General features: G+C 39.9%; 1 protein-coding gene across 1 annotated transcript; it reads left to right on the top strand.

The window, feature by feature from the left end:
• The first annotated feature begins 2,047 nt into the window (after positions 1–2,047).
• On the top strand, positions 2,048–7,609 carry LOC107099759 (synaptic vesicle membrane protein VAT-1 homolog). Its single transcript, XM_015398017.1, has 4 exons — positions 2,048–2,321; positions 2,428–2,517; positions 2,700–2,938; positions 7,198–7,609. The coding sequence occupies exons 1-4, from the start codon at positions 2,063–2,065 to the stop codon at positions 7,387–7,389; spliced, it is 780 nt and encodes a 259-aa protein (XP_015253503.1). The 5' UTR covers positions 2,048–2,062; the 3' UTR covers positions 7,390–7,609.
• The last annotated feature ends 4,749 nt before the right edge of the window (positions 7,610–12,358 follow it).

The following is a 12,358-nucleotide window of genomic DNA, read 5'->3' on the forward strand; positions in this document are numbered from 1 at the left end:
TGATATTTATTAAAGCCTGTTTAAATTCACCAAACTAATGGGATTTTCCACTTGTTTAGGTGCTAAATATTGGAAAATGTTATAGCTGCATGTAAACCGTTTAATCCAGCAATCACTTTTTTATTTATTTATGAATTTTAACAAAGGATTGTTTGGAAATCAAACATTTTACAAGTGGGAATTAGTTTGAGGGGTGTTGTATGAGAGGAAAAGGAATATAGGATATAGAATAATTACTTTATAAGTTGGTTATCTTACTGCAATTACGCTTTGAATTCAATTATTTATGCATGTAATATTTTAGGACTTAATTGTCTGTGAAATTCAACAGACCATTGCCGTAGTATTTATCTTAGACCAAGAGAGACATTATACATGCAGTTTTACCAGCCTCTCTGCTTTATGAACGCAGTCACCCGACCTTCAGCATCCTCGCTCTTGAAGGCCAGTTTCCAGTGCTAGGCAACTACAGGGTTGACCTGTATTATTCCTCTGCGAAAGGCCAGGCTGATGGAAAAGGCCACTGGGGTTAGCAGATAAGTTGCACACCCAGATGACCTTTTGAGGGCAGCGATCCCATGGAAACACATCTATCTCCGATTCAGTTTATCCCTCATCCAAGGTTTTAGCAGATGGAGAAATAAAAACATTCAGACTCCTTATAAAGCTGATGCTTTAATATCGATTAGCTTAGTCCCTGTTTTCATTCTTATTCACAGTTGTTTGCCAAAGGATTTAAACCCATCGACTTCATAGGGCTTCTGTTAGTTTTAATTAAAGCTCCAACACAGGGAAAAAACTAATTATGAAGCTGAAGAAAAATGTCTGATTATTTCAAAATAAATAGAAATAAATAAAACATTTGCTGTGCATAAGTATTCAGCCCCCATCAGTCTGATACTTCACTCCACTTCAACCGACTGCTTTTACTCAACTAATTACTAATTGCTAATTACTCAACAATAATTGTAAAATCAGCTGCTCTATGAAGACATCATGGTTCCATTGTAGAGTACAGACAGCATCATGAAGGCTAGAAACGGCAGATTCATTGGCACGGCTGGAGATAAACAAAGTGTAATCCTAGAAGAAGAGTGAGGTTACAGAGAAATGGTTTATCAAGTCACAGTATTGTATTAGAATATCCAATTCAAAGTCCAAACCTAAGTTACATTGAGAATTTGTTTGCAGATGCTCACTGTTCATCCTGACTGTGCTTGAACTGTCCTGCAAAGCCAAATGTGCAGAATTATTTTCCTAGTTACCCAAAGCTGGTAGACATCCCCAAAATAGGTGCCAATGCCCTCACTATAAAATATATTTCTATGAATTACCACATTTAACTGCATGATAGACTTTTCTGAGTTTTATTTTTTAGTACTCATAACCTTTTTCTGACACTTTACACATTTTTTTTCTTGGTTTATCATAAAATCTCAACCAAATCGCAATGTTTTTGTCTGTTCATGACAATATGCGTGAGGTGAATACTTCTCCAGGTTACTGTCGGTATTGCGGTATTTTATATGCCGGCCGGCAAACATGCAGTAAACAACAAAACAAGTGGAAAAAAAGGTGTGGCATAAACCCCAAAACATGGAAGCACAAAAAAACAAATGCAGCATTTTGTTTGTGGCTGCAGCATTTTTTTTTTTTTTGGCATTTGTTTTGTTGACTGCAGGTTTTTTCTTCTATTTTTTTTTTATGCTTGTAGAGTTTTTAGTTTGCAGTGTTGCATTTAAAGGCAAGTTAAATGTTGCATTTCCTCTTTGTGCTTTGGGATGAAGGATCACTTAAGTTAAACATTTCAAATTTTAAACTTTTTAGAAATGTGTCTTATAGAAGGTGATATTTAATTATAAAAAGAAATGTGCAGAAGAATATTTTGACATTTTTCTTTAAAATAAAGTCCAGCTTTATGGTTTGCATGCAGGTTTTTGTAGAGCTTTTAATTCAAACAGGTTTTAGAGAATCCAAATAAAGCCTTATGAGAGATTCTGTCTGATCAGCAGAGTTTATTTGAAACCACAACTGAAAAATTGTCACACAACCACAGGGCTGAATGTTTCAAGAAGGTTGGAAAGCTGCTTTATCAACAGCAAAACATGTGACCTGTGTTACCAGACTCATCTGTGTATGCACATCTGTAGGTGGTGTGGGTATTGCTGCTACCCAGCTGTGTCAGACCGTGCAGGATGTGACGATTTTTGGCACAGCGTCGGCTTCCAAACACGAGACCATCAGCCAAGGCGGTGTTACTCACCCCATCGACTACCGAACCAAAGACTATGTGACTGAAATACGAAAAATTAACCCAAAGGGTAAAAAAAATACAACCATTTTGCTCCAAACAGTTTCTATCATTACGATTTTTTGCAAGTTTTGTTCTCTTTGACAACCTTTTATATTGGTTATCCTTCTCTGCAGGTGTGGATATCGTCCTGGACCCCCTTGGTGGTGCTGACACTCAAAAAGGCTTTGGTTTGCTTAAACCTCTAGGCATGCTTATAGTCTTTGGTAAGGCACCACATTTAAAAAAGAAAGTATTAGTCACCAACATTTCATGTGTTTGAGATTTAGCTTAAATCTCCAGGAAACAAATAAAATATGATTTAGCTAAGAATATGAAGCTTTGCGTTTAAAACATCAAAAATGGGCCAAGGATTAAAAAAAATAACTGTCTTTTTCCTCGGATCCAGGTACTGCCAACTGTGTGACAGGCCAGAAGAAGAACCTGCTGGCTATGGCAAAGACCTGGTACAACCAGCTCACCCTCAACACCCTGAAACTGATGCAAACCAACAAGGCCATCGCTGGCTTCCACCTGGGCTACATTACAGATGAGGAGCTCTTTGAGAGGACTCTTGTTAAGCTGATGGAGCTGTACCAGCAGGGGAAGATCAAGCCACGCATTGACTCCTGCTATCATTTTGAGGAGGTTGGTACTTTGAAATATTCATATGGGAGCACTTAAATGTTATTAATAATTCCAGATAATTACCGCTATTGTCACCAGTTTTACATTAGAGCAGCGTTCGTTTTTCATCAAACAACTAACTAATTACTTTTCTCATATTGGTGACATTGGGAGATATGATACAGGCATACCTGTTGGAGGAGGGCGGATGTTCAACATTTCCTGAACATAGAGTGTGGGGACAGAATACAGCCACTGTGTCAATGACGGTGTTTCTGAAATCAAAGGCTAAATGTTTGTTTGGTTTGTTTATTTTGTGCAAAAAAAAAAAACAAACATTTAATATACAGTGAGAAAATAAATATTTGAGCACCTTGCTATTTTTGCAAGTTCTCCCACTTAGAAATCATGAAGGGGTCTGAATTTGTCATTATAGGTGCATGTCCACTGTGAGAGACATAATCTAAAAAAAGAAAATCCACAGATCACAATATATGATTCTTTTTTTATTATTTAAGTGTATGATACAGCTGAAATAAGCAATTGAACACTTCTCTATCTGCTAGAATTCTGACCCTCTACTGTCCACCTCCACTCCATTTATTACCATAAATTAGATGCACCTGTTTGTGGTTGTTGGCTACATAGAGACACCTGTCCACCTCATACAATCAGTAAGAATCCAACTACTAACATGGCCAAGACCAAAGAGCTGTCCAAAGACGCTAGATACAAAATGGTTCACATCAACAAGGCTGGAAAGGGCTATGGGGGAAATCGCTAAGCAGCTCGTCGAAATAAAGGTCAACTGTTAAGGCAGGCATCAGAAAATAGAAGAAGCTAAACATGAGTGTCAATCTCCCTCGCACTGGGGCTCCTTGCAAGATATCACCACATTGGGTCTCAATTTTTTTTTCCAGCATTTTTTATTGTCACAAGTACAGAGCAATGAAATTAGGCATTAGGTCTGCATTTAACCCATCTCCTAGGGGGAAATGCAGAGAGTGCAGTGCAGAGTACCCTTGGGTGGCCGGGGAGCAGTTTGGGGGTTAAGGGTCTTGCTCAGGGACGCAGAGTGACAGTCTGTGGGAGTTGGACTAGAATTCAGAATCTCAGGATTACAAGCGCAATGTCCTAACCACAAGCAGGCATTAGCTTACCACTTAAGCTAGCCAGCCGCTAATGATCCCTACACAGGAGGAGCTGCTCAATGACCTGAAAAGAGCTGGGACCACCGTTTCCAAGGTTACGGTTGGTAACACACGAAGACATCATGGTTTGAAATCATGCGTGGCATGGAAGGTTCCCTCTGTTTAAACCAGCACATGTCCAGACCTGGTCTTAAGTTTATCAATGACCATTTGGATGATCCACAGGAGTCATGGGAGAAAGTCATGTGGTGAGATGAGAGCAAAATAGACCTTTGTGTTCATAATTCCAATAATCATGTTTGGAGGAAGAAGAATGATGAGTATCATCCCTACTGTGAATCAAGGGTGTGGTAAGAACATGCTTTGGGGGTGATTTTCTGCACATGGGACAGGGCTGTATTAAGACGAGGATGAGCAGGGCCATGTATTGCGAGATTTGGGGGAACAACCTCCTTCCCTCAGTTAGAGCATTGAAGAAAGGTGGATAAAACTAAACTAAAACTTCACTAAAATGCAACTGATGTTACTGTTTTTTGGGTAACTAGTAACTATAACTTTTTACTTTTCTTAAATAAATTTCCCAACACCCGTTAGCAAGAACAGAAATTCTATAAGCTGAAGAAAGAACTGCAATAAAGGGCTTTTAAATCCTTGTTTGAAGTGTACTTAAAAATAATTTTCTCCTATGTAGAATGGATAAATGGATCAAAGTTTCTAGGTATAGAACATTCAAAACAACTTGTATTACTCCAAAGTCTGGCCCTCCAAGCAGGTCTCCTAAGATTTGATTGTAAGGTGCTAAAAGAGGTCTATAAAAAGAGAAAAATACCCTCTCCTTCCAGTAGGCTCCTTTTACAGTTAATATGAAAGTTCTTGTCTGCACGAACTGACAGAGACTTAAAAAGTTAAACTTCGATGGGAGGAAACCTCTCTGCTCTTTCAGGGGAAAAAAACAAAACAACCCCATAAAGGTCAGGTTGACCATAGAGAAAGCAGAGAAAAATTAGGACTACAGGAGTTGTGATCAGACGGATGAGTCTAAAAATCGAATTACTTAGAAACTTACTTAGAAACAAAGCCTTGTACGAGCAACATTTATGGATACTTTTTTGCAGCAATACCTCACCGATCCTACATAGTTCTGCCTGGAATAAGAGGCTCTGTGAAACCAGCTAAATGTAAATTTAAAGCAAGACTGGACAGCGACCCAAGTAGTACCAGTAAGCAAAATGAGGAGTGAACTAGCTGAGGATTATGCTGGTGAAGATTCTCAGTCATCCAGGTCATAGTCATTCTAAAAAAGATAACCCTCCAAGGCTTAAATTAAGTTTTATTTTCAGGAAAAAATCTGATATTTGGAGAAAATTATCATATGGGGCAGTAATATACAATTCAGACTTTTTTTTGAGAGAGACCTTCACATGCAGTGAATTCTGGGATGTTGCAGATTTGCAGCAGTTTCCCGGAGTGGTAAATTCACACTGAAGACTGAATCTAATATGAACGTTAACTTTATTTGAATGTCACAAACAAAAAATTAACAAAACAAAATTTGAAAAAAAAAAAATATTCTCACAAAATTAGAGACAATTTTTTGTCAAACCTTTTATCCACCGACATCTCAAAACGTCTTGAGAAGGCCGTTTTTGTTAGACTGTTGCTTAAAATATAGGCCAACTAGTAGATAAAGCATGTAGCATCCACTGGTACCTGTTTGGGCACACGTTGCGAATCCACAACATTGAAATCGAGATGCCTCTGGTGAAATACCCAGAGGAGATAAAATCTACTTGTTGGCATGTGTCATATCTATACACATTCATAATTCATCTTATGTAGTATTGATTTCAAAATAATGGAAATTGATAGTAAAACTTACATGAAATTGGTGCTTAGAAAATCTGTTTCAGTGACACCAAGGACTCCATGTTGAAAGTGAGTCAGCAGTGCTATCTGGTGAGCTGGAGAGAAACTGTTGCAAATGCACAACTAAGTCCTTCTGTTGTACTTCTGAGTAACAAAAGCTCTTAAAATATGGACATGGAGTAATTAGCTAAGTGGCATTTAGCTGTTGCAAATCTGCAACATCTGCCTGGAGAGGGTTAAAACAATCCAGTGACCTTTGCTTCCAAGTTTAGGAGAGAAGCCATCTATGTTAAGAAAGAAAACCAACCTTAAACAGGGGTGGACTCTGGTTTCAGCTTTCAAAAAACCTTCAATTCAGCGATTGAGTTTATTCCTTCCCGCTATCATCACAACCCCCATCCCCTTACAGGGGAACAGAACACTTCGCCTGTTAAGCCAGGCCAACAATTCCCTCTAACGACCCCCTTTCAGAGACATAGACAGGTATCTGGTATTGCAGGCTAACAAAGAACCCATGAACGACTGTTCTTAAGTGGCGGAACCGTTCGTCCGGTTAAATTTGCATGTTTTAGCCAAAACACGGCTTTGTTTTCGGTTCACTCTATAAAGCCTCGAACTCAACGCTATTTCTCAAAACTGGAATTGAAGAAGCTTCCTGGATGGGAAGCGAAAGGTCTTCAAACTTGGAAACAAAGTCCAGCGGATTGTTTTTTAACTTTTTTGGAATAGCTAAGGATTAGGACATAGAAAGTCGTGCACCAGGTCTAAGTCCTCAGTTTTTCACAGCTGCATTCAAAATCAATAAAGATATATTATATGCTTTATTAATGTCTTTACATCATCGAAAAATCAGGAAAACAATCAATACTTAATATGTAGAAAGCCTTGTATAATGTGAAACTTTAAATGTATTTACAATATACCTAAAAATACTTTTTCTTATTATCTATAGGTATATTTTTTTACTCCAATTATGTTTTTGCTGAACTTTATGCTTTGTGAAAAATACAATTGTTAGAAAATCTAAGAAACATATCAAAAGAGTGACAGTTTAAAAACCCCCTTTCTAACTAAATACATTACTATGAACTAACTGTGGGCAAAAAAAAGAGAGTAATTGTTGGAGTTTCTGGAAGGTCTGTCATCTGGGCGTTTTTGTTTTCGTTTTTTTTTTTTTTTATCAGGTATATATGTCTTTTGTCAGCACTCAGCGTTGCAAAGTAAATGGAGCAAGCTGGCTTTTTTTTTTTTTATTATTCCCAGGTCACTGAAGCCATGAAGCGAATGCATGATCGTCAAAATATCGGAAAAGTCATTCTTATTCCCGAGCCTAAGAAGAGTGAAGAGAAGCCGCAGTCCAATACAGAGGAGGCGGAAAATGTGGGGGAAAATGAAGCTGCCGTCAGCGACCAGAAAGAGGAGGCTGCAGTGGAAGTTGAAGCAGAAAAGGATTAAGTAAGAGTTCATTTTAGTGGCATTTCCAGCACTCCATCCACAAATCTGTCCTTTTTTTAGGAAAAGAAAGGAAAAAAAAAAACGAGAAGAAATGTGGTATCTTCTGTGATTTCTGTCAGTATTCAGCTGTTGGTTTTGTTGTGCAATATGTCAATAATGTCTTATTGGGAACACTTGTTTTTTTGAAATAAAGTCCACTTTATTCTGATACATTTCTGAGGAATCATTTATTGCATTAAAGAAAAGGGTGCACAGACAGATTCTCTTTGATATGTGTACCGATAACAAAACAATGTTAATACCATTTGTAGTAAATTGAACTTCAACTAATGGCTTTGGTTTGAAAACAGAGGGATTTCACATAAATGAGGTCAGAGACTACCTCTACCTGTGCTGCTGCCAGGCTGTGGTGAAGTTTATCAGCCATATCAACATCTTACTCTGAAAGCTGTTCAGAAACTTAGCTCTACAACTATACAAGTGTGGTTTTTAGTCCAAAACCACATTCAAAGTCAAAGTGCAAGCAAAACCGTACCCAAGGCTCCTACTGAATATGGTGCAGCTGCTGTGTCTGGTACCCCACTTAGGCTCCGGCTGCAGAAATGGCGTTCAAAAGAAAAAAAGTCTATGTAGGTTACCAATCTTTCTAGAAGTTTCTAGAAGTAGTCGGTCAAAACTCATTATTAGTGCATCTAAATATCAGTTTCTTCCGTCTTGCCGTTTTGTTTTAACTATACGAATTTGTGTAGGCTGGTGGGTTGATTTTATTCTGAAATTCCTCTGGACCTTTTCCTGTTTAGACTTAGACAGATTTATTTAGTCATTTTGTATACACAAGTGTAAACAAAAAGAAATTTCATTTAGAACAGCTCGCTAGACAATTTCATTTTTTAAAGTGCAGCCTTGATAAGGTAAGCAGCAGCAGTTGTTGTTGAGCTGCTACTACTGCCTCCAGCTCCTGAAGCACTCTCTTCTCCTGGCTCAGGGGAGGAAGAGGAAGATGATGATGATGCTGTGAGGGTGGTAGCCCCCTGGGTAGAAGAGGCTGACGTGGTGGAAGCAGCAGTGGTGCCATCGGTAGGTTTAGCAGCGACAGACGATGCTGGAGAAGGTGTGGAAGCCAGATGGGGCCGGGAGGAGCCGGCTGGGGATGTTTCAACATTTGGCAGGGAAGCATCTAGAGTGCCCTCCTCATTTTCACCTGCAGAGGGCTGTGCTTCCCCTCTAGATGCCGAAGATTGCCTGGGAACAGTCTCAGAGGGCCCTCCATTCATTCAGAGCTCTTTGATTCTATCGGCGCGGTACAGCATCAGCCCCCCCAGGCCAACAGCACCGTCCACTACTGCTGGATGCAGCCAAGACCCCGGCAGAATGATGGCGCAGCAATTACTAATCTCCTTCTTTGAAGAGAGTTTGAGTTATCCATTTTGTTATCCAACGAGCGGTCGTTGGAGAGCACGATTGATGGAAGCGGTGGTCTATGGGGATCTCTCTTTAGCTTCGCAGTTAGCCCCCCTCTGGACCCTCACTTTCTCCGTCTCGCATATCTCTTCCTCCGTCCGTTATTTTCCGCTGTTGTTTTGCTGACATCCATCTGTAGCACTCTGCAGCTTTTAAAACGGTCAAAAATGTCTATTTAAAACATTTTGTGACCGTAGCTCCTGCATGTTTGGCGTGTGAAATTCAGGAACTTGATTCGCCGACCAGCCAAACTTCCTTCTTGCCAGAATAATTTGTTGATCTGTGTTGAGCACCACACAGCCGCTGATGTGAGGGTATTATGTGTGGTTTTAATGATGTACAGCAGATGCACTGTGTTCAGTGTGTGCCTGTTTTATAAACCATTTCAGATTTTCAGGAAAATATCCACTCCTTGAACTGCCAACTTAATGTGGTAAGGGGGTTTCAGTGCATCTATGATCACAGAGGCTATTTTGTCAGGTGCTTAAATGCCTCTGTGGATGTAGGATCTTCCAAGGCAAAGGGGCTTAAGAACTCAAGGCCAGTGATATCACCTGGTGTGGCAGAGCTCTTGCTTACCATGGAGCCAGGCCTAGGCTTGAGGTAATCAGTCAGTGCCTAGTGGTCGAGTTAATCTTTTTGGATCCAGCAGGGCCAATTCCAAATAAGAGAGACAAGACCGTCCACCATTGTGTCCGTTACCTGGGGAGAACCATGAGAGATCAATGCCAGGAATATTTGGCAGCAGTCGGAGGCGACCATATCAATGAAAATAAATAACTTCTGAGATGTTAAATGACACCAACTCAGAAGTCTCCTCTTGGAGTTCACCTTGTTGGATAAGATGTAGAGGAGGTTCCTTTGACTTTTGTCTTGGCCTAAAGGCTGAAAAGGGGTACATAGTACTAGACCTTCTTACCGTACTAGTGTGGGTGCTGGACTGGGATACTTCAGCACCCATTTAGGATACCATAATAATACCTTAAGGGTGTGATCAGGAGGAATGAACCCCTTACCTCACTCTGAACCAGAGTTGTCCTTTATGTGACTTTTTTGCAAGTCATGGATTGCCAGTTTTTTTACACCATGATCAAACATAAGGTTTTTTTTTTCAGTGCAATTTGCACCAGAATACCCTAGGCTGGAACTCGATGATTGGCATTGTCGTCAAATCTTCTGACCTTTAGTCACATATCTTTGAAACTCTGAAGAGACGAGTCAAGCAGTTCACATTTCACCACCTTGGGATTAGTTGTAGACGTTAGAAGAGGAGGAACCAGTAGAATTTGGCAGGCTCCAGCAATTCTACTGCAGGCATGCCCAAAGTTGGTCCTCGAGGGTGGCAGTCCTGCAGGTTTTAGAGATTTCTCTGCTTTAGCACAGTTGTTTCTGATGAGTGCATTTCAGTAAAAGCCTGTTCATCAATAAAAATCAGCTGTGCTGGAGCAGGGAAACCTCCAAAAACTGCAGGACTTTGGGCATGCCTGGTCTACTGGGACTGTACAGCAGAGCCCTCTGTAAGTTTGGGTTTAACTCTGGGAGAGCCTCCCTCAGATTTCAGGGGAGGTTAGGGACATAGAGTCCATGTCTGCTATATTCTCTACATCTATCATCAATGCAGCTGCCCGTGGCTATGGCCTTAAGATCTGCGGGGCCTGTTGTGGTAGCAACCCAGTGATGGACAACTACAGTAAGGAATGCCTTCAAGATGAAGAAAGCATCCCATCAAGCCTAGTTGGATGATGGGCTCCTGAGGCAGCAAATTGGCACTGTGCGGCAGTACATCTGTGTAGTTGCAGAGGCTAAAGCTTACAGTGGGAACTGAGATTTCCTGAGCTTGAATGAGGACATAGTTGGATGGTGGAAGGAATACTTTTGTCTTCCTTAGAAGCAGATAACAGAGATCTATTGAGTACCTCAGGTCTTTTAATGTTGTTGGGCTATGATCAATCAAGGGTGGTTTACATGTCTTATCAACATTATTGATAATGCCCCTAGACTGCCAGATTGGGGTGCTGTTCTTGCTCCACAAGAATGGCATTGGCACAGAGTAGGGATCTCACTTTTCAACCTCCAAGGGAGTTGCTAAAGAGAAGGGTCAAGTTAATTGTCCAACCTCAACTTAAGGAGGAGTGATGTGGTTTTTCTCCTGGCCCTGGAATACTGGACCAGCTCTACACCCGTCCACTGAATACTTGAGGGTTCACTGGAGTTTGCCAACACTTTACTGACCTGGAGAAGGCATCCAGATGTATACCTCATGGTTCCCTGTGGGGATCAGCTAATGTTGCACTGACTCAAAGGGGCAAGACCTTTGAAATTTTAGCATTCAAGTTCAAGGGCAGGGCATCATCAAATTATACTGATCAATATCTCAGATCAGATTGACACTGGAGTATGACATGTCTCCATCCTGCACAGACCCAAACAGTTGTTTTAGCTGTCTTTGTATTATTTCAGTATTTCTGCATTAATTTGTTACACCTCATAGAACTTGCTGTGGGTTAATACTACATCCTGTCATGGATCCGGGGGTAGAGATCTTGATTTATTTGTATGAAATGAAATACTTCAAATTAAGTAATTTTACAGCTATGAATACTAGATGGTATTTTCTATTTCTAACATATTAAAACTATTTTTCTTTACAATTAGGTTAATAATTTTACTATTAAATGAAGGTTTGTATACATAATGTTGAAAACAACACTGCACAAGTGAACATCTTAAAAAGTTGAACAATTGTATTTTGCTTCACAATCAAAAACCCATATGAATCTTTATCTTCCACTTGGGTTGATGCTGTTTGGCAAAAGTGAATCTTTTTTTTTCTTCAGCTGAGATTTTTCAGAATCAATTCTATGTTCCTAAGAAATCTAGTCATATTTGTGCCAAACATAATGTCCCTAACAAAAATAATGAATACTGTTAATTATTCACTCAAGGCAAGACATTTTATAAGTCATCTTTTTTTCTCATTTTTGCCTTGGCTGCTACAAGACCAAATGTTACTATCAGGTAACTCATTTACTTTCCTCTCTTATTTTTGCCACTGCAGCCAGGCCAACTGTGAATAACAATTACAGGGACTTTCCTACTCTGCAATCTCTTTTGGGCTTCCTTCCTATAAGCACTTATCCCTGAACTGAACTTAAAGTGACAGGAAAAAAATTCCAGGACACACATATTCAAATGTACTTACATTTTTTATCATCCTTTTTTCCTCAGTAAATTAAGTTTAAGAGATTACTTTATTCCCAAGTTATCTAAATAATTTATGATGATACTTGATCTCACACTGTAGAAATTTACCTCTGCATTTAACCCATTCCCTTGGGGAGCAGTGTGGGGTGAAGGGTCTTGCTCAGGGACAGTGCAGGCTGTGGGGATCGAACCGGGTACTTGGAACCTTCTCAGAGCACAAACGCACTGCTCCAACCCCTAGGCATACAGTGGGGCAAAAAAGTATTTAGTCAGCCACCAATAGTGCAAGTTCTCCCACTTAAAA

Source organism: Cyprinodon variegatus, unplaced genomic scaffold, assembly GCF_000732505.1.
Source record: "Cyprinodon variegatus isolate N-32 unplaced genomic scaffold, C_variegatus-1.0 Scaffold904, whole genome shotgun sequence".
NCBI lineage: Eukaryota > Metazoa > Chordata > Actinopteri > Cyprinodontiformes > Cyprinodontidae > Cyprinodon > Cyprinodon variegatus.

Excerpts from the sequence above, each read along its gene's own strand:
- LOC107099759 (XM_015398017.1), top strand. The coding sequence starts at position 2,063 with ATGTTTCAAGAAGGTTGGAAAGCTGCTTTATCAACAGCAAAACATGTG. Across the intron at positions 2,322-2,427 it reads ACGAAAAATTAACCCAAAGG|GTGTGGATATCGTCCTGGAC; the intron begins GTAAAAAAAATA and ends CCTTCTCTGCAG. Across the intron at positions 2,518-2,699 it reads AGGCATGCTTATAGTCTTTG|GTACTGCCAACTGTGTGACA; the intron begins GTAAGGCACCAC and ends CCTCGGATCCAG.